Genomic DNA, 23,081 nt, shown 5'->3' with positions numbered 1-23,081 from the left:
TATTCTGTGTTATAACTGAAATCAATATATTTGAAATTGTAGAAAAACATCCAAACATATTTATAATAAATTTAAATTGGTATTATTGAATAGTGCGATTAAAACTACAATGAATCATGCCTATTTTTTAAACTAGTTAATTTGTTTTGTGTTAATAGCATACATTAACTCTGATTAATTGATAGTCCTAGTTTTAAGCCATGTCTTAATTTGCAATTTTGAGTTTTGTTTTTAATCAATGTGCATTTAATGGAATAATGAAAAGAGCATGTAACAAAAACAACAGTTGACCAGCTCTAAGTCTCTTGTGTATGATTCATATCTGGATGACAGCAGGGCATGACTGTAAGCAGAGGAGTAACACCTCTTGTATAAGGTGTGCAACATACTGTATGATTTTATTTTTGGCGTTTAAAGGTTTTAGGCAATTAAACAGAAAACCGATCATCACTAGGAGGGCAACATAACTGCATATGTCTGGTAAAGATTTGTATCTACAAAATTCCCACTAATATTATAAAATACTGGGTTCATTAACAACATAATGCAGCTGTTTGACCGACCACTGCAACATTCAGTACAGTATAAGACACTGTAATCACAACTTGCATTTTTAGCAAATACCATAAGAAATATCCAATGATGTGAAATATTCATTTTTAACAAGGTAAGAGAATGTTTTATATATTAGATATGTGATTTTATGTTCCAGTTACATACAAATGTGAATATTAAATATTCTGTATTAATTCAAGGAAAACTGCATAAATATTAGGTCTGATAACAGTGCTCTTAGTGCAAGAGTAACCCTCGAGTTCAATGGGAAAGTTCACATGGGTAAGGATTATTCTAGCGAGATAGGATCAGGTCAGTCATTATTTAAAAAAAAAACCACAAAAATCTTTAAAACTAACTTTTACTCGTTAATTTGGGTCTCTTGAAATAATTGACTAGAGCTAAAAAAGAAATGGGGCTATGTTTCAAGTTTGTCTTGAATGAAGTTATTAGGGATTTTCACACAGGCGAAGTAGAAAAATCCAGTACAAAGCTACTAAGTTAAATTTGAAAGAAACTATGCTTACTAAATTGATTAGATGAATTCAGTATTAACAAATGGCTAACACATAGCAAGGAAAGTGAAGATTCTTGCATTGGGTACAGTAGATTTTTGCACAGATATCTGACAGTGTAGACATTTAGAAGAAAATGAAATAAATATTGCACTACTTACATTACCTGTGCTAGTTTGGGATGAAAGACAAAGTTTACAATATATGATCAAATCAGTTATGTTAATGATTGTGGCACTCCTTTCATTTGTTTGTAAAAATAAGTTGAAGAACAAGTCATAGACAAGTCTCCCGGTCAACACCTTTCCCTGAGTCAGCTTTCTTCTCTCTTCTGCTTTCAGCACTGTGGGGGGTGGAGGAGAAATAAAAAAGAATATATATTACAGCAGAGCTTATCATAGTTGCTAGAGCATTGAACCTGGGGGAAAAAAACACATGACTGCATTAACTTTTCATGCTGCATGGCACAAACTGCGAAGCAAGTGTGAAAAACTGCAGTGTTCCATAGTACAGACGACACTGGCCAGCATTTTAGTAAGGAGGTAAGTCAACAATAAACTGAAAGTTTACATATGTGCAAATCTGCGAGCATGCAAGAAAAAATAGTTGCTTTTTTTTTTTTAAATACCGTACTACTGTTAATGATTTTTTAAAACAATGATAATGGTACAATTTTGAAACAATACCAGCATTTTTTGAAATGGCACAAACAAGAGGTTCCAGTATTTCTTTGCTGTAAATGTGTGTATTCTCATCACTCATGTATGAGAAATATTTTGGACCAATTTATCTGAAGAGACAGTGAGCAGTGCTAGCAAATTTACATGGAAGCCTCAGGGTCCTTCCTTTCTTCAGAAAAAAAAATTGAACTATTTTAATTTTAAATCCTTGATTTAGTTCACATTTATGCTGTGTGATGCCAGGCACAATTTTTTAAAAAGGGGTATCCCAGCCATGCACAAGGCAGTTGTCAGCAGCATATTAACAAGAATATTTTCTAGTCTTGATTCAAATTCTAACACAATTTTAATGGAAAAATGCTGATGATTTGCCTACAGAAAGCAATATACAATATGTGCAAGGGTGATTATTTTCTCTGTCCTGAATCCTATTTTATGACAACCCGCACAACAAACAGGTCGCATTGTTATGTGAAAGGAGCGTCACTGCGAGCTCCTTAGAGCAAGATTCATCCAGTCATATTAATAAAACTTAAAGACACTTCCAAAGTGCAGGTAAATCAACCCTTTGACAAAGAATGGCAATATGTATTTCTGAAATACAAACCTGAAGCATACATATAACCTCCTGATAGGAATGATTCCCTAGCAGGAGTGAATGAGAACCAGTCCAAATCCAAACATGATTTAAATAAGGTGGGGCATACTTTCAAAGGAGTCTCCAAAATTGCTCCTGTAAAATTTCCTCACACAAGTAGTTTTTAAGGGTACAGATATTATTTTCATTTTGTTAAATCAAGCCCAAAATTTATCTCCCTGGCTGTGGGGGCTTCCGCCTATTTCTAGGGGTGCTTCTGGAAACAACAGAGGAATACTGATTTCAGCTGGATGCAACTGCCCAGTCCTGTCACCTCTGGAAAAGAGTCTCTACCCTGCCAGGTTGTCTCCTGGGGATGACATAGGAGATGCATATCCCCTGATAGTCTGACATCAGGAGTGGATTTTTCCTTCTCACTGAATCAGCCAGAGAAATCTAAATGGGCTGTGCTGGCTAAAGAGGATGTCTCCCTTGCTGAGGTTCTCTGCAGATCCTTTGGGCTAAGGGGCTATGGAGCACCAGTAAGCCAGGAGTAGGGACAGAAGAGTCCATGATAGGGTAACTGCATTGGAGTGGCTGAGAAGTCATTTACCTAACCTCTCCTCTGCTAAAGCAGCTCTGCAGCTCCTAAAGCGCTGATCTGTTTGTTTCTTTGTTTATTATATTAGCACCAAAGGTCAAAGTGTTCCAAGATTCAAGCACTCAGAAGGCTTGGTATATTTTTGACTGGACAAAGACTCTACTGGTGATAAATGCTTATATGAAATCTTATTACAGGATCTTCATTTGTTTCTATTCGCCTCATTTAGTCATATTATTTTGGTGTTTGGCAGATAACACATGAACGAGGACAGGACTATAGACAAATGCTATATTAAATGCTTGTTTAGTGGTTTAGTCCCAAAAAGCACAAGTGCAATTGCCTTCAGCACAAGACCATGCACGTTTTTCTCTCTATGGCAGAACACACGTTCCTGCAGGAAACAGAATATGGTCATCCCATTCCCTTGGTTACCTGAAAAGCCCCTTGAACTTTTCAGTGTGGTCACTCTTATAACTATTACCATTGCATCCATTTATTTTCAATACTTTTCTATCCATTTGAGATCAAACTGTATCCTCAAATGTCAGCATAAAATTTTCACTGAACTCAATGGAAGCCACACACATGCACCTGAGAACAGAATTTGGCCCTTATTTAGTTTTGTTTCTGCTGTGTCATAACTAAGCATGATATGAACCTGCTTTTGTTTAAAAAGAACAAAAATGAAAAGACTGTGTCCCTTGTTTGTTGGATTCCACCTCTCTCCCCGTGTTCCACCCAGGCAACTGAGACACACTAGGCCACTAGACACAGCAGACTTTAGATTTCTATAGCTACGGGTTGGGCATTTACAGGAAGGAGGATTTTATGGTTAAAAGCCTGAAAATGAAAAACGAACGGCCTGATCCTAAAGTTCTTACTCACATGAGTATGAACTTCGTCCCCAGACCCTAAATCTTAGGTTGAGTAAAAGAAGTGCCAATACTCATCCGGAAACAATGAATAGTCATAAAGGTCAAATTATCTCCTGAGACCCACCCCATACAACCTCACCAATATCTTCTGAGCCAAATTCTTTGCCAACGTAAATTTTGTGCTGTTCTGTTAAAGTCACTGGAGGTGCACCAGCATATTCCAACAGAAAATTTGGCTCCTATAACTAATCTCTCTCTCACGTGTGTATACATACAAACACACACAATTATTATTGTACGTTTTTTGTTTTTTTTTAAAGACAGCACCATAGATATGCATGGCACTTGGTAGATAAATGAGATACTGCCCCTGCTCTGAGAAGCTTACAATCTCCATTTAAATGCAGAAGAATACAAATCTGTAATGCTTGTCACTCATGGATGAGGCCCTATATGTTTTAGGTTCAAGATCAGCTTCTAGTGGAAACTCCTGTAGGGCCCCTCAGCCATTGAGGGGTTGCACTGGTGCTTCTCCCATTGAAAATAGGATTCTTTACCTTAGTTTCCACAGAGATACTCTGAGCAAGGCTCATGCACTCAAGTTACATACAGGGATTCAAAATTGGGTTCATAATGAAATAATCTAGGTCAGAGGCTTATTCAAATGAGTAGCAGTGTGCTTAGAACTTTATTACTGAGGAAACTATTTCTGTGTTTGTGTTTTAGCTATCACTGAAATTGCAGTTATTGCATTTCCAATATAGGATTTTTGACCAGTAGATCCACATAGTTGTTAAGAGACAGTGCTTAAATGCAGAGGGTTAAAGAGTTCCCCAGCACAGCCTCACTATACACTTCTCCCAATGACAAATCTACTGTGATTATGTCCTTTGGAACTTTATAGAGGGTGGGAGACAAAAATCAGAGCCATATTTTTATTTTGATTGATAGTAAATTGGTGCTAAAATGGAGCGCATGAGCAAGCTGGTCTACAGAGATTTGAAATGAAGATTCTCGGTCACCAACTGTTAATCTTGTTTATGCTGTTTATGGAAAGAGACACATTGAAAAAGCAGCATGCCATTTTGGGGTAACAAAATTCAGGACCACAGCTTTTCTATTTCATTTCACTCCGTTTAGTGACGCTCACTGAAATTTTTTCTACTACGTCATCTCTTCCCAAAGCAATTAAAAAGTCAACTTTCCAGGGATATCTCTTGGATTTAGAAATCTAGGGTACAAATTCTGGATTAAAATAATAAAAATTACTACTGGACAAATAAAAATGTACATATTGTGAGTAAATTCAATTTGTCATTTAAATAGACAATGTATATATTGAGTCTTCAAAAACATGAAAAACATTTCTAGACCTTATAGAACAGTACCTATTTCAAGTATCACAAAATGACACTCAGGATTCTGACAGAATTATTTAAACATGGATCATGAGTTTTCCATTCATTTTGTCTCCCCAAAAATTACATATAGTAAGTCATCTGGGTTTCCAGAAGACACTATTTAAAATTGGAAAATGCAATCAAGGAGGAGGTTGAGGAACAGGGACTTACCTTTGGGGAATCAGCTTCTAGAGTGATTAGGAAGGGGAGCTTATGACAGAAATGTGATATGAAACAATTAAGTAGAAAATCATGTTAATTTAAAAGTTATGGAAATAGCGGAAGATACTTCTTACAATAAATACTATACATTTAACATATCTACTCATTCATATTCATACTCTATGGCATGGACAAAAATGCTCTCTTCATTTTACAATATACCTGGATTATACTTTAAACTTTATGCCAACAGGAAATTACATTTCTTTGGCTGTTCTAAATAGGAGTTGTAAATATTCTGAAATATATATAATGAAAGAGACTTTTTTTTGCAATTTCAAGCATTCTACTCTGCCCTAAATGTATACGTATAACACTCATTAACACTAATGGGTGCTGTATGTGAGCATTTCAGTTACAGTGATGACCATGTTGTCTTTATTTTTAAAAATAAATAACTCTTCAAGAAATAAACTTAGTGGTAGCTAAAGATCTTTTATAGTCCCTCCTTTTTCAATTTAAAAAATCAGCTGTTTTGCTTGGCCCCAATACATGAGGTTTAATATATTAATAACTTAAAAGTTAAAACCTTTTAGAAGGAAAGCTTGACTCCTTATCCTTTGCATTCTCTGAGGATATCAGCAGTGTCTTCCATACGGCAGTTTTTGCCATTTCATCAGAAATATTTATCACAGATGGATCATCTCTAGATGAAAATGAACACACAATATCACAAGTGATCAGTCTTTGTTCTCTATATTACTATACAGCAGGACTTGGTCATTGATTATTAGGATAATAAATATTTAAATATGTTAAACAATTATATTAGAACTTAGTAAATATTATTAGCAACTTCACACATACTCCATTAATGTCACTTATTTAGTGCTTGACTCTTGCAGAATGTTGTACAAACATGAATTAATTGATCCTAACATCATCTGTAAGGTAAGTAGGTATCACTACCAATTTATAGATGGGGAAAATGAGATACAGAGAGGTTATGTGAGTTTCCGAAGGCCACTGAACATATCAATGAACTAAAATGGAAGAACTCCTGGTTCCTAGCACTCTGATCAATTCACTAAACCAGTTTCTCAATGCCTGGTCTGTGGACCGGTGACGGTCCCGGAGATCTCCCTGACACAGTTGAGGAAGGCAGCCAGCCAGTCCCTAGTATCAAAAAGATTGAGAAACACTGTTTTAGACTATACTAAGCAACTCCAAATGCAAGCTACAGTGTTTTAAAACCATTGCAAAGCTGGAGTAGTTTAAAGATTTTTTTAATGATTTCAAAACGAATGTCCTTTCTATTAAAATAAAAGAGGTATTAAAAATTCAGTAACAGTAGACTCCTGAACCCTTGACTTATGTCCCTAACTTTACTAGGACTGCTTCTGAGTAAGAACTGTAGGACTGTGGACTTAACCTTTCATATATTTATTTTTAAAGCTTTAAAGACCTCCATCTGTGATAGCACAACACTAAATATTGTACATCATTTATGACTTTATTTGTATACAGATCAAGGCTTGGTATGCAAAAAAAAGTGGCTCCAAAATTTTTGATGAACTGCACCAGTTTACAAGACTAGGGTCTTGTTTGTGTCTGTGGCCTCTTAGGGTATGTCTACAGCTGGCCCATGCCAGCTGACACTGGCTAATGGAGTTTGGCTGCAGGGCTGCAGCCTGAGCTCTAGAGCCCTCCCACCCTGCTCCCCACTCTAGTCTTGCAGTGGGTGCACCAAGAGCCAGCCCAGCTATTCACCATTGGTGGCCTGATCCTGCAGTCTTTTTGCAGGCAAAACTTCCACTGATGTACTTTTTTCACGCTGAATAAAGACTGCAGGATCAGGTCCCAAGGCAAGGGAGGTGGAAGCTAGGACACAAAGCCTTAAACACGAGTTTGGGATGCATATTTGTGCTTTGCTAACACACATGCATATTTCCTGTTGATAGGACAGATTTCACTCTATGCCAAGATTAACTAATTATACTGTGTCAGAGTATAGTGGCATGACAGGGTTTTATACAATTGTTTAGTCCTTGTCTCATGTTTGCTTACATCAGCCCCAAGTTAATCAAAATTATATTTTACCTGTAATGACCTTCAAGTGGTAACTGAACAGTGCCCTCCTCTTCCATAGCTAACATACTTTGTTCTTCCTAGGAGGAAGAAATTTAGATGCAAGAGACAAAATGATATTCTGAACATGGACCTTTTTATATCTGTTATAACCTTTCTTTTCTGTAGTATTAAATATTTACTAAAGTTCTTTAAAACAGAGGATACAGTTCCAATTGCTTTTTATGTTTGAAACATCTGATGCTAAGAATAATGTATTTGAAGGACAATTTTCCACTTAATGGTATTTTTCAATGCTAAACATAAAAGTTTCCTTTGTAACAAAAAGAGAGCGAAGTTACTAATAACTATTCAGCAAAGAACGTATATACCAGATTTCAAATACTATGTAAGAGCAGACATTTAGGCTGCACTGTTGAGCAAGCAAGAATCAGGTAATCCCAGATTTATGTCTGCATGCACAATTTTACTATACAGTGAATGAGCCAGGGCTTCAAAATTAATTTTCAGTGGAACACAAAAAGGTACCTGGGAATACCAGGGGCTAAGGAGAATGGGGCTGTGCGTTCAAATCCGTTGGTCAAATATTGCAAGTTCGTGAAACCTTTAACTCCAGAAAAACATAACTCCTAAAAACCACATATCCTGTCAACAATGAGAGGGCAAGAGCTACAGGCCTTATTTCTTTTCTGAGTTCAAATCCAGAGCATCCCTCAAATATACCCCAGGCCTAATATATACCCTCAAGTATACCCCACTTAAACTTAATGTTCTACAGAGCCCACATTATTCCAAGGCCTCAGGCAGTCCAGCAAACATCCCAGGGTCCACTTAAGGGCCACAGCCCCATGCAACCTGTTACATGAAGAAACTTCAACGTCTTCTGCAAGAGTGCCAGGTTCTCTGCAAATCTAAAACTCTCTGCACTACAGGTGGGTAGATACCTAATTTATAGGAAAATGTGGGTGCAGGAGAGTCTATATGCGCCCCATTAATTCTATCCCCAGTGCGGGGACCCTAACCCATGCTCCCATGGCCAACCCTTTAACATTGCAATCCAACAAAACAAACAACTCAGGTGAACCATGGAAATAATAGTGTCTGCACAACATGAACCCAGGCAAATGCTTCAAAGTTAGGTGTGCCTACACTGACCAATCGATGTGATTATAGCAGCCTGCACTAACCCAGCACAGCACACACAACCCCATAAAGACTGAATCACAAGAAATGAATGCCAAATGTAACCAATAACCCAAAGGAAAGGGGTGGGAATGTTATTTCAATACTGGGGAGTAGGAGGCAGCAGAGTAGAAAGAGGCTGGCAGGCACTGTGTTGTAGGCACTGTGACCAGGAGCAGGTGGTTTGTACAAATGTTGGTGGTGCCCAAAACACCCAGAGCCTGCCCCACCCCCAACACCTGCCTAAGGCTCTGGGAGGGAGTTTGGGTGGGGAGAGGAGGTCTGGGGTACAGGCCCTGGGCTGGGACAGGGGATTGGGGTGCAGGCTCTGGGAGGGAGTGTGGGTGCAGAAGGGGTGAGAGGTTGGGTTCTGGGAGGGAGTTTGGGTGTGGAGGGGTCTGGGTGTAGGCTCTGGGTTGGAGTTTGGGTGCTGGGTGCAGGCTCTGGGAGGGAGTGCGGAGGGCAGGAGAGGGTGTGTGGGAAGGGGGGTGCGGGCTCTGGGAGGGAGTTTGGGTGCAGGCTCTGGGAGGGAGTGCGGAGGGCAGGAGAGGGTGTGTGGGAAGGGGGGGTGCAGGCTCTGGGAGGGAGTTTGGGGTTGGGATGCAGGCTCTGGAATGGAGTTTGGGTGTAGGCTCTGGGCTGTGGCAAGGGTTGGGACTATAGGAGGGGGTGAGCGGTGCAGGTTCTGGGACGGAGTTTGGGGGCAGGAGGGAGGGTGTGGGAAGGGGTTGGGGGTGCAGGCTCTGGGAGGTGGTTGGGGATGCGGCACTTTCCTGGGGCTCCTAGGCAGGGAGGACTGGGGGGGGCCTCCGTGTGCTGCTACCCCCAGGCACTGCCCCCGCAGCTTCCTATTGGCCGTAGGGGCGGTTGGGGCAGGACACAGACCCACCCCGCACAGGGGCTGCAGGATGGGGTCAGCAGCCATGTGGAGCGAGAAGCAGGAAGCTGCTCAGCTCCACTGCACTGCCAGTGGTGGGTGGAGGCCCAGGGCTGTTTTAAATCACCCGGGGGATGCGCAGCGGGGAGTGCCCAGGGGGTGGAAGGTGGGGCTGAGGGAGAGATCCGGCCTCAAACATTGCTGGAGCTGGAGCCCAGGCCAGGAATATTCCTGGTGCCCAGGCACCACGGTCCCACAGAATTTGACTGTGACAGCACCCTGGTTATATGGCCCATATTCCGAGCCCACACTCTTAATCTGGCACTAGCTATAAATGCTGGTATCCTTTCCCACAGTGAGGGAATTTAAGCCTTGCCAAAACCGAGTTTTTCTCCCTACCCATTTTACTACTAGACCTGTTAAGAAAAGTCACCATGTTAATTTTTATAATGAGAAAAGTGTATTTTGTCCGTTCGGGTCTTACTCAAAATGGCTTGCGTGGTTAACTCTGAAATGGCCTCCGAAGTGTGTATTGGAAGAGATTAATATTATACAAAAGAAAACTGCAAAGCAGGGGGGAAAGGCCCTAGAAATGTAAAGCAATGTAAATTATGAAATTTTGATCCAGTCAAACAAGTTTTTAGATCTTGTCAACTTTATTTATACTCTTGTGGGTAGAATATTTCTATTTTTAAAATCTGTGTGATAGCAACTCTCCAATTAATTCTTTAGACTACATGTCAGAAGTTTTATTACTAGTTAATTTTGTCATTTCCAGGCTTCACAGCTTCATAAGTTTTTGACAGTTAAACAGTTTTAATGATAGCTCCAAATATTTAGAAATGCCAAAACATGTAAAAATAACCTCTCGAAATAGACAGTGACTGAAATAAAGCAGCAGCAGCAGCAAAAAAAAAAAGATTTTCCCAGTTTTGTTGTCTGATGCCGTGCTATCTGGAATGTGAAAGAAAGCGACACATAAGCAAAACATAGGCATGATATGGAAAGGGTTCCTTTCCAACAACTCAAAATGTGAAAAAGGTACCTTGATTACTTACAATTAGTTTGAATAAAAAAGACAACAGATGTGGACTCAAATCTCTTGTTTGCATTGGTATATCAGTTACAGTGTGAAGTAGAAAGAGCAGTGTATTTTAAATTTCATTCTGATAGCTTTGGACATATATTACAAATAGTAAATATTAATAATTAATGTATTTATCACTTATATAGCATCTTTGGTTTTCAAATTATTTCATAAACATTAATTTTCACTATGTACCAGTGAGGCAGGACAGTAAATTTTATCCCCATGCTACAGATGGTTAAACTGAGGTAGAGAGGCTAAGGCCCAGATTTGTCAAATATTTAGAAGTTGCTGTGTTCAGCATTGCAATGCCTTACTGAGTTAGGAGTCTACATACCACTGTAAAAGGGATTTAGGTACTTAACCCAAACTCCAATTTGGGGCCAAAGGGATTTAGGCTCCTGAGTCCCTAAACTACTTTTGAAAATTAGATTTAGCTTTCTAAATCAGTCAGTGTTACAATGCTTAGCACAGCAATGTCTAAATAACCTTTACAAATCCAGACCTAAGTGAATTGTCCAAGGCCACTGAAGAAAACTGTCATTTCCAGGATTAGAATTCTGGGGTTTCTGACTCCTAGGCCTGTGTTCAAATCACTAGACCATAGCCCTCTCTAAGGGACCCACTTCATAATTAAATGTACCACTAGGATTCCTTCTTCCCACACAGAATCTCTTTGACCTCAGTATGACATTATGTTAGCATACAGGTCTGCAGCAGTGCATCTATTTGCAGGACTGGGCTTAGATTTGTAACTTTAAAATGTGATATAATCAAGGTCAAAGGACTGACACAGTTAAGTCTACATGTCACATGGAAGATGACTCAGCTCTAAGATTTATTCAATGGAAATACTGATAAAGAAAAATTAGGAAGTGAAAAATGAAACCACGACCTACCTCTTTTTCTGCATCTTCCAGTTTCTTTTTCTTGCTTTCGGGCATCAAATCATCCAACCAGCTTAGCTCCCGTTTGGTAAAAAATAAATCCATGAGTTTTCTGACAAACACCAAAGCTAAAACCTGGTTGAGACATTTATTTCAATGGTCAGGGTATTGTAGGCAAATACAAATGGTAAATATGCTTTTAAAGGGACACTTTCAAAAATGATTGTGTTTAAATTTGTAGTCAAGAGGCATGGCACAAGCATACATATGGATGTTATACTGTCTACTTTGCTTTGCTTGCATACATTTGGTTGGTGGACCATTCAAGAGGGAAGCTGGAATTTAATTCTTTATTTTGGAAGGGCTAATGCATTTTTCAGGGCTTGGAAAAAAATTTTTAGGGTGCAGTATGTTCTGGGCCAGTTAATCTTTACTGTCAACCTCTAAAGCAGCATGAAATACTAATCTTTTTTTAAGTCAATGATATAACTAAGGAGAATTGATTTCAGTAACAGAATCAATTGAGTTATTTATTTCAACAAGACATAAAACTCTTAACAAAAAAGTCTCTCCAGGCATTAAACACCCTTATTGAATGGATGTTCTTTATGTAAAACAATCAAGTAGAAATTTTTTTTAAAGTGTCAAAGAGTATCAAAAAGGACCAAATCCTACTCACCTTTCTCATGAGAATAGACAGTAGGGCTACTCACATGTATAAAGTGAACGAGATTTGATCCAAACTGCAAGGTTTATATAGAATTTCACTTAGATCATGCAATGTGAAACTATCCTTACCTATATTTTGAATATACCTGTACCCAATTCATGTTTTCTAGCAATTATTATAATTTAGGAGAAATAACTTATCTTTTTGAGAAAATAAAAGAACATTTTCATACCATCATTGGAAAGACAATGGCAGCTCTTGAAACCTTTATAATCCACAGGAGTACAAGACAGCTCAGCTGAATTATGGTGAAGAGATGGACTTTTCGAAGAGGAACATGCCTCAGATAAATAAAATCTGGTTGATGCTTTGCGGGCATCCAAAATAACTTTATTCTATCAAAAAGCTAAAAGAAATATAAAGCATAGATTTTAGCTGCTAAATTCTAAGAAATTTATAAGCAACTGAAAAACAGGATCTTATAATGTGAAGTATCAGGCAACCTTAATAAAAGATGACCAGCCCCACCGATAATAAACAAAATTTAAAATAAATGGGACACTGTCAACTTGTAATCATATTTCCACATTTTGTGACAAGTAACCCTAAAATATCTAGAATTGAAGGAGATTAAAGAAAAATGTTTGCTTCTCTCTCTTTTAGTTTGTTTTCTTTGTGCACTTGACAGCACTTTTGTGCATAGCCTACTTCACTGTTTTGTTGATGGTGTGTGCCCCTCCCCCAGGCTCTGCAAGGGTGCATCCATCTCAGCACTTTTCACACACTGGTGCCGCTCTACCGGCACTAGCCAATATGGGGGAGTTCATGTAGGCTGGGCATACGTGTTTTTACTACGTCATTTCACTTTGCAACAGTACATGAGAAATAGTCCTAGTGCCAGATCCTGAGCTGCAGCTGTGGAGTGGTTGGCACAGCTCAAAAGAGTGGGATGTTAAGGAGCTGTTGGTACTCCCACAATCCTTGGCCAGCTCTGTGCTGGCCTAGACCCAATGTGTAGATTGTTGCCAATGGTGTTGCAGCTGCCAACTACCTCCAGGGCCATTCCAGCAGTGAGAAATCACTAGAGCATTCCCTTTCCCCTAAGTCATGTCCACTGTAGGAATTGCTACAGTTGCTCTTCCCTATCTGAGGTACCTCTTACATGTGGGAGGGGAATCCTCAAGAGTCTGGTTAAACCAGCTTTAGAGCAGCTAAACAAAGGATTGGTCTACTTGTGTAGACGAAACTCAAGTGGATGTTTACCATTAATAGTAGTAGCAATGCTGAAATGGAAGAGACAGTAGGCAGGCATGGGTACAGAGGGAAGAGGAAGGAGCATATGCAACAGTGTGTTGCTCTTGGGCCCACGCAAAAGTCCCTTTAAATAATCAACAGAGGAGCAGAAGAATCATTAAAGGTTTTTACTTTTTTTCTTTTAATTTCCATGTATACTATTTAAAGAGAAAAATCCATTTTATTTTTCAAATTAGTCACTTCCAGGAAATGAAACTTGACAGTGTCCCTTTAAGTTTCTATATGAAAGTAAATAGAGAGTAAAAGAAAAAATGACTATCCATTTTAAAAGTAAACACAATCACTAACAGAGAAACGTGTGCTTTTCTTATACTCCATTTTACCTGAATTCCCTTTAGAGATGAAGCACCCATGTAAAGAAATACCCCATAGAGTACTGGCATAGGAATAAACTGCACAGGTGAGGAGGGCGAAAAAAGGAAGAAGAACATAATGAATATCAGCTCATGTATAAAGATATTTTAATTCAAAGAGCCATATTCCTGAATTAATCAAATCAGAATAAATTCAGAATAACTCCCTTAAAATTAGTAGAGTTACTCTGGGTTTACAACTGTGTAAATATAGAGCAGAATTTGGCTCCGAAGATGCATTTTACTTTAACAGTTAGTTACCACAATGTACTTTACTCACTGTTCTCAAAAATTAATACAAATGCCCAGGAAATAAAAGTGTAAGAGTACATACATAAAATAATCAGATAACTTTCATGTAAAATATTGTTCAGAATGTGACCTGAACATTGCAACCAACATTCTCAGAAAAAGCATCTAAGATTACACTTTTTTCATACTGTAAATAAAACAAAATAAATAATACTGCTAAGGGAAATTTTCTATGTTGTTTGCACAGTGTTGTAAGTACAGTGCACAACTGTTTCGCAATGATTTTGTGAGTCTGAATATCTAGCTAAAATGTGCAGACTCTTTCTGGTATAAAGTATGTGGGCAGGAAAATCTTTCCATATTTAAGAACCTATTTTAAATGCAATGCACACAACACACTTTTTTTGTGAAACATGCTTAACGTTATATTTAAATCAGAATTATCCAAAAACATGAGCATTAAACAATCTATTCCCTTCATGTTGACCACACATAAGGCCAAATCCTGATCTCTATGAAACCTATGTCAAAATTCTCATCAATTTCATTAGGACAAGGATTTTGCCTACAAGCCTTACTGATATTATTAAGAATCATGTACACATATGGTGAGAATAGACCCCTAGTTATTTGCCTTGACTTGGAACCTGCTGAGAATGTGAGAAAGCTTAGCTGGTTATTTCAAAGACATCAACTACAGAATGCTTATTGGAAACCCCCTTTTTTAACCCACAGATCTATCACACAATGTTCTTAAGTTATCCAAATACTGAACAAATTCGGTTGCTGATGTAATTTAACCAGACTTTGGTTTTTAGATGAAAATCTGTCATTAATCCAAGGCTAGTCTAACTGTGAAACCCTGGGCCCACTGAAGTCAGTAACAGAACTCCAGCTGACTTCAGTGAAGCCAGGATTTCACCCTAAGCCCTTTTGGTTAAAAATATGAAATGTCCCTACCTATTTTATTATGTGAGTGTTAGAATACATTGATCATTGTCAGACACAGAGCTATTATTGCAATATATGGCAGTGTATCTAATCGATAAAAAGCATAATTAGAATTGAAATTCTATGTACAGTACAGTACTATTCACTTTTTCTTTATTTTTCAAAATGTATTACCTTAAGAACACTTGTCAAAAAGACAGATGAGCCCATTAAGACAAAGATCATGAGCCCTGTAACTCTTTGTTCCCGTATTCCAAGAAATTTGGGCTGCTCTCCTGGAGCAGAGCACTCCGATTCCAGTTTTAAGCTATTCACATGGGAAATAGAAAGGACAGTGGCAGCAACAAACCATGGTAATCCCATAATAGAGCACACTCCCAGCATGAGTGCCACCATCAACAAGTCGAGATGGTATCCACACCCTTTCTGTTAAAAGAAACAGCAACAATAATAAGATGTAAAATGACATCTGAATTAAGGAAAGCTCTAGCAGCAGGCATACCTAATTAACTATTAGAAACAATTTCAAAAACTCAAATGCCTAACAGAAAATAGCAGTCTTCCATGTTTTATCTAGCTGAGGTCAGCAGTGAGCAAGAGGTGGTTATTATGGTGATAGTTTGGTAAATTATGTGAAATGAATTGGTGGTCTTAGTCTAGTTCCTAGCAGACAAGTGTCCATATCACAAATCTTCTACCAAAACTGGTATCATTTGGCTTCTTTGCTGGTGGTGTCATGAGAGATACCAAGAGAAGCCATCTCTAGAGGTGGTCCTTCTGTAGCCAGTTTCAGATATGTTGGTGAGCAAATATGGGAAAAGTTGTGTCGCTCCTGATTTACCTGGACCTGATCTGTTGAGAACGGTGGATGCCAGTTACCAGTGCTGTCAATATGGTATCATTCACATGCAATGAATTCACTTTTAAAAAAAACTTAATAGAGGACACCAAACAGACATGGTCATACAGGTTGAAACACAAAACTTGATTCTTCCCTCCACAACATATCACTGATATTGTTAAAGTAGCAGCTACAAAACTAATTTAAATCATCAGTGTCTATAAATGTACATGCACCTTTTTGTATGTTTTAAAATCCTTTATATTAATGCCACATCAAATGAGTAAGTTCTCAGTAGTATCATTATCATGCTGAACTGAGGTTTGCGTGTGATTTTTTTCTGGAGATTTCAATCTGTTTCTGCTTTTGTCCATTGTAAAAATAGTCTTCTATAAATTAAGAAGGTTGGTTAAAAAAATTAATCAGGTACTGTGCTTTTTCAGTTTTCCCCCATTACATTCTTAAGAAATACCATCCCATTGGTAGGAACAGTCAGTATGAAAGAAATGCCATCTTTAAAGGTTGACTGTGTTAGACAATCAGATAAGTCAAGTTATAACATTTCTGTGCTACTGAGCAGAGGTATGTAAAACACTTGATTCAAACCTCAAATGCATTCAAAATCAACCTTGGTTTGTTTTCAACTTGTATGTGAAAATGAACATTGCTTTGCATAAAGTTATTGCGTATAAACAAACTTTTTGTCAAAGCTGGACTTTTTTCTCCCTCTTTTTGGAAACCCAGGAGCACTGTGGGTATATTCAGACTACAGCTGGAGGCATAAATCCCAACTGGCGCAGATGTATACATACTAGATATGACTGACATAGTGTTATAAGAATACCAGTGTAGCCAAAGTGGCATGGGTTAGCTCCCTGAATATATATCTAGGGTCTAAGACAGGACTGTACTTGGCTGGCTACCCCAGGCTGCTGCCCACACCACCACAGCAACACTGCTATGTTTAGTGTGCTATCTCAATCAAAAGAAAATATCTACCATGGTGGAAATTACACCTCTAGCTGCTGTGTAGACATACTCTCTGAGGCTGTGGTTCACCAGTGCACTTAAAGTTCAAACTGTTACTGAGCAAAGTCACATGGTGTAAATCACATATTTTCCAATGTGGCAATAAGTCCAACTTCCTGTTCTGATGAAGCAGTAAAACCCACGTAAATAACATGAATGTGTTGAACCAGAATCTTACCTGTAAACTCATGCAGATGGCTTATGACATAAAAAAAGGAACTAAATCATTTTCAAACAAACTTGGAAGGATTTGCTACAGAGACTAAAAAAAGAAACTCTAAGGCATACTCTATTCAGAATTTGCTATGGGAAATATAAAAAAAAAAGAGAAAAAATGATTTGGAAGCAGACAGTTTCTTTCTGAAGATGAATTTTAGTTCTAAAATAACAAGTGTTTGGGTTTCTGAAATGTAAGTCACATACCAAACATGAAAATGCCATTTTAATTCATTTATTTTGTTTACCATGGGAGACATCTTCATATAAGGTAAATCAAAGAAAAAACTCCCTTCACTATCTCACTAGTCTTACATCTAAGACATGTCTAGCTAAACACAGAGACGTGTTAACAAAGATTAGTTATATGCACACATGCACTCAAAGAAGGAGTTTAAATCTAAATCCTAACTGAGACACCTTTTTTACCTTCTGACACATTTTGGAGAAATGTATGCACTGATACATACAGAATCAGGGAGTTTTTCCCCGAATCCAAGGAAACGAACATATGGGAGGACAAGAAAGCATAGCAACAGGTGATGCTATACCAGACCCCAGCAAAACTAATATGCAGCAAGACAAGAGGGCAGCCAGGAGAGCCATCTGACTCCCAGATGCCAGTGCTGAAAAAACACATTCCAAAGCTTGGCAGCAATTTCCTGCATCTGTCAAGTTAACCACATGCAATGCTATGGATTGACATGAAGAGTCAGGCTGACAAAAAGGGCAAAAAAAGAACATATCAAATGTCACAATCATCGAAGAAGAGGCAGTACAAAGTGAAGGACGCCAATACATTTGCTAAAGTGATCTGGGATTGGATTGCTGTTTATTATAAGTATGTCAAAAGAGGCCTAAATTTGCTGAATACACGAGTACAGAAGCCTGCTGTTGGATTTTGCCCAGCAGCTTTTCAGAGAGGTGATGCCCCTTTCTCCCATCTCCATCTGTAGACATCCAGAAGGAAGTTGTTCTATGTTGTCTTAAGATCCCATTTTGCCTCTAAAGTTCAGTTTTTACACTTCTCCCTCATCCAAGAAGGAAGGGAAGGGAAGAGAAGAAAACACTTATGGGGAAATTCAAAAGATCTAGAGAGGCAGAGAGGGAACAGAGTGATAAGAAAATCCCATGTCCTCTTTATAGAGTATCAAAATTAAGCCCACCAGCAGATGATATCTGGATTTCAAGAGATATTAGACATGACTGTTTAGATTAAGTAAAGCACTTTGGCAAGTGCTTAACTTAAAGCATGCGTTTAAGTTCTTTGAAGTCAATGGGTCTTAAGCAGATGCTTAAAGTTAAATGACACCTGCTTAAGTGCTTCGCTGATTTGTGGCGTATGTTCTCAGAACACTTTTAAAGACGTGTGTAAAAAGAGAATTGCTGACAAATAATACAAATTACATACACAAAATTAACATACTTGCTCAATTTTTTTAAATTTATTGAAAAATACTGCTAAATAATGCACAGTTAATTTAACTTATTGAGCAGTGTTGAAAGTACATTACATAAAGCAAAGCAGGAAGGTAAAGTAAAACATATGACCTTTTGACTGAATACCTTTAGTTTGTGTTCTTTTCTGTTGATAATAACAGCTGTAATCTGCTGATCCATAAAGATAAGGATAGTACAAAGCAGAGCTGGAATTATGGCAGCTAAAATGGTCCACCAAGGATTAGGCCCCAGAGGAGAGACAAACCAGCCACGATCATCTCTGGTGGGCTACAAAAACATAAGGTCATGTATGGCCAGTTGAGAATTCTAGTGATTATTAAATGCTCTGACTTTGCAGCTACACAGACGAGCACTACTTAGGAAATTATATGTTTCATTTAGAGATGCTTCTATGAAAAATTAATATCTCTCTGTATAATATCACAGAATATATTAAACATCATACTGTAAAATAGGACCAGAAAGAGAAGGTAAACACAACATTTCTTTAAGTCTTTAACAGTTATATGTTAACTGGGATATCACAGACTTTATTGCATTCAGTACAATGATAATGATCCAAGGTCTCAGGGGGATGCCCCAAACCATATAATAATCTAGGATTTGGATGATCTGAGGAACATGTGACAGCAAACTTCACAGTCCGCTGGCTGGGTCCCCCAATCTAAAGGAGCACAGGGAGCCTGATAAGAGACATGGGCAGGAGTGAGAAGGAAAATAGGGTGGAGTGAATTGGCTAAAGCTCTTTAATTAGACCAACCTCCCTTCAGCACTTTAGCAAAATAATTCACCTTTGCTCCTAAGGATCAAATAGCCAAACTTCACTTTTGTGAAACAGGACATTCCCCAGACAACAGGGAATTTCAGATCAATGAGGTTTGGAAAATAAAAGTTGCACTAAAAAGAGTTTATTATTATTTATATGTATTATGGTAGAGCCAAGGGTCACAAGCTGGATCAAGGCCCTATTGTTTTAGGAACTATAGACACACACACACACCCACACACATACACAGTACAGCTTATGAATGAATTACCTTGAATGCGTTTGGAACCTGAAGCTTTGGAGACGGAATCCCAAGGGCATAGTCAATTAAAACCATGGACATAATAGTGAGAAAGACAGCGAAGTCACTGACTATAGATCGCACCTAGAAATATTGAGCCAAATGTCATTTCCAGCAGGGAAATACCAAAAATATTCATGTGGGATTTGAGAAAGCAAATACAAGAGCTGCAACTTAATTCCTTTTATAGTTTAAGACAGTGTCTCTCAACCTTTCCAGGCTACTGTACCCCTTCCAGGAGTCTGATTTGTCTTGCATACCCCCAAGTTTCACCTCACTTAAAAACCACTTGCTAACAAAAATCAGACATAAAAATACAGAAGTGTCACAGCACACTCTTACTGAAAAATTGCTTACTTTCTCATTTTCACCATATAATTATAAAATAAATCAATTGGAATATAACTATTGTACTTACATTTCAGTGTATAGTATATAGAGCAGTATAAACAAGTCATTGTCTGTATGAAATTTTAGTTTATACTGAGTTCGCTAATGCTTTTTTTGTAGCCTGTTGTAAAACTAGGCAAATATCTAGATGAGTTGATGTACCACCTGGAAGACATCTGCGTATCCCCAGGGGTACACATACCCCTGGTTGAGAACCACTGGCTTAAGGGAACATTCGCCTTATGGGAAAGATTGTTCTCACCCTGTGCTATTTCAATTTCACAACATGGAGAAAGGGCACAAAGAGCACAAGGACCCATTCTTGTTCATCCACGTTGTGGTCAGGCACACTGGCAGTCCTTACACTCCCATGAGTATGCATGAGGACAGTGCCACCTCTGGAGTGGGAGATGGTAACAGCTCCATCCTTCCTCCTCACCAACCAGAGGAGCTGGTTTAAAGGGGAGCATGCACTGAACTCTTGCAAGGAGTATTTCAGCAGCATCAGGAGACAATGCAACTCTCCCTAGGAATCTAGATTGGTGGGAGATGACTTGCTTTGGAAGAGTATAACATGCACAGGGTGGGAAATATATAAGGAATATGAACAGGATTGCAGAAGGACACATCACTTGTAAACAGAGCACCATGCTAAAGGAAGAACAATATGCAGTGGGAGTAATATTGTCTTTAGAACATCAAGCTTTTTTTTATCATTATTCCTTTTTCTGAAGAGAGCTGAGTTTTTAACCTTTAGCACCAAACCCCTTCTGAGTCACTCTTCAGTGTTAAAGGCTGATTTAAGCTGTTTCTCTTTGTTACATTTTGCTGTGAAGTACTTTCTGTTTTAAACATCAAGATGGAAACAGAGAAAAAATAACAAAAAACAGATAATTAAACAATTTATCTACAAAACTCCAACAACTTACAGCACTTCACCAGCAAGAAATCATAGAGTGCAGCAAGAAACTGGGTCTGCAACAGTGGAGATTTATACTTCCACAAGATTCACACAAACTTTTGCGTTAAAAAGGTATATTCCAGGTACCTTTGTTGGAAAATATCGGCTAGTCTTGAACTGCTTCAGTGTGGATGATAGTGTTACTGTAGAAAAGAACAGGATGACTGACCAGAAGAGAACATCTGGGACATAAGGGCCATGATGTCCACAGGCTCGTCCAACGTACTCCCCATGAAACGTCCCACATTCCTAACAGGAAGAACAAAGCAGGATTGTTTTGAAAAATGCCCTTGTAAATGCTGTTATATATATATTTTTTCTGTGATTAGTTAACTCCCTTAAATGAATGACAGATTAGATCATATAATATATTGTCAATAGTAAACTAATTTTTAAGATCTTTAACCTTCTTTCATTTAAAACCCCAAATCTTATATCTAGATTGTATGGACAAACTGTACTTTTCAGCTGTAATGCTATGAAGAAAAATGGAAAGTTAGAAAATGAGAATTGTGCATCTCAGAATGAATAACATCTCATATACTCAGACATTGTGCCATATAGCACTAAAGAAACTTAGCAATGATTGACAGTTTTTCCTAGAAATATTTAATGACATAATCACTATGTGATATCAATTAAGGATGGGCAAATTGGTTTGGATAAATAAATCTTCACCCATGCTTTGAAACAAACCTGTATTTGTTTTTAAACAGCTTAGTTATGTTTTTTTCAATGTTTATTTTTCACATGGCTGCTGAGAGAGGAAACAAAATACTATGATAAATGCTACTCTTGTTGCATTTCCAAGCTTTAGTTGTTTGTTTTAACTTTATAATTTGAAGGAAAACTATTCAGACCTACATATTATCCCAGAATGGAACAAATAAATGTATTTACCAGAAGGGGCAGCACAATCCACAAAATTTTCTTTGCTTAGGAAAAGCTGAGATTGTTTCTAAAAAAGATCTGATAAAATTCAGGGAATACACCAAACAAAACATTAATATTTATTTCAGGCAACAGCTTCACTTCAAAGTCTTATGTGTCACAATTTGTCAAAATTTTATTCAATTAATTTTAAAAAGATAGCATACAAGTCTGCTGCAACCTAAATCTCACATGTAAACCTTAAAAGTTTCAGATACACCTCTAGTAGAAATCTAAACAAATGATTGACAGACAGCCATAAAGACAGATGTGTTCAGCTTCCTAAACAATGAGCACAGAAATGTGGAACATCTATGAAGATGTGAACTATAGAACATGGAATCCCACTGTTCACTCACTAAGTAAAGGAATATAAGAAACAGAATAACCAGAATTGAGCGGTCCACTCTCCAATACCCTGACTATGGGAGAAGACTTATACGGTGAATAAGTAACTGACCATATTGTCAAAATAACAAACTGGGGCACTTTTGTGACAACATTTATTAGAGTCATAGAATACTCAGGTACTCTACATTTTGGCACTCTTCTTTGACCTGCTCGATTTATGTCAGAAAAGCTCCCCCTGGAGCAGATCAAAGAAGGGCAAAGCTCTGCCCCATCCCCATGGACTCTGTCCCACACTTTCCTCCTCTTTATGGTTCTGCTCACCACAGAAAGAAGGAGAAGTGAGGCTATAACAACTACCAAATACCTTATTCCTTCCCATTATATGCTGCCAGAGCAGAATTTTTTCATTAATTACACTGAGTCACTGACTCATCAAATTCATATTGCAGTACCATGGCTGGACAATTGATGACAAGCTTTGGTTTTGAAGAATGATTGGCATGAAATACACCCTAGTATGGGATGAGAGTGAGACAAGGGAGTGCAAAACATATATATCAGTATAGCAATACATCTGGGACAAATAGTCAGTAGGTATCAAAAACCAGAAAACTTTGATGAAATGAAAAAACAGGACATTTCAGGCATCCCAAAAGAAGTTCTCAGGACTTAGGGACACCAGATGAAAAAGTACAACAGCCCTGGTTAAACCAAGGCACACGGTCTCTTTATGATGGCCTATGCACAAAGGGTGAATTTTATCCTGTAAGAATAGAAATCAATTTACTAACTGACTATACTAATGC

At 38.1% G+C, this 23,081-nt stretch overlaps 1 protein-coding gene across 4 annotated transcripts in view; it reads right to left on the bottom strand.

Annotated features, from left to right (window-relative positions):
- Positions 1 to 48: 48 nt before the first annotated feature.
- SLC4A10 (solute carrier family 4 member 10) overlaps positions 49 to 23,081 on the bottom strand; it is a 272,796-nt gene continuing 249,763 nt past the window's right edge. For all 4 annotated transcript variants that reach the window (XM_073305622.1, XM_073305620.2, XM_073305621.2 and 1 more), the window contains exons 16-26: positions 21,082 to 21,243; positions 19,614 to 19,727; positions 18,682 to 18,843; positions 15,204 to 15,455; positions 13,797 to 13,865; positions 12,392 to 12,565; positions 11,502 to 11,624; positions 7,469 to 7,536; positions 5,958 to 6,074; positions 5,378 to 5,416; positions 49 to 1,413 (exon numbers count right to left, since the gene is read on the bottom strand). In XM_073305622.1, the coding sequence (XP_073161723.1) occupies positions 5,404 to 5,416; positions 5,958 to 6,074; positions 7,469 to 7,536; positions 11,502 to 11,624; positions 12,392 to 12,565; positions 13,797 to 13,865; positions 15,204 to 15,455; positions 18,682 to 18,843; positions 19,614 to 19,727; positions 21,082 to 21,243 (1,254 nt within the window). In that variant the 3' untranslated portion in view covers positions 49 to 1,413; positions 5,378 to 5,403. The remainder of the gene's footprint in view (positions 1,414 to 5,377; positions 5,417 to 5,957; positions 6,075 to 7,468; positions 7,537 to 11,501; positions 11,625 to 12,391; positions 12,566 to 13,796; positions 13,866 to 15,203; positions 15,456 to 18,681; positions 18,844 to 19,613; positions 19,728 to 21,081; positions 21,244 to 23,081) is intronic.

The sequence above is a fragment of the Lepidochelys kempii genome, chromosome 11 (assembly GCF_965140285.1).
Source record: "Lepidochelys kempii isolate rLepKem1 chromosome 11, rLepKem1.hap1, whole genome shotgun sequence".
Classification (NCBI taxonomy): domain Eukaryota; kingdom Metazoa; phylum Chordata; order Testudines; family Cheloniidae; genus Lepidochelys; species Lepidochelys kempii.
Note: the sequence above shows the minus strand (reverse complement) of the source record. Positions and strands in the feature narration are given on the sequence as shown.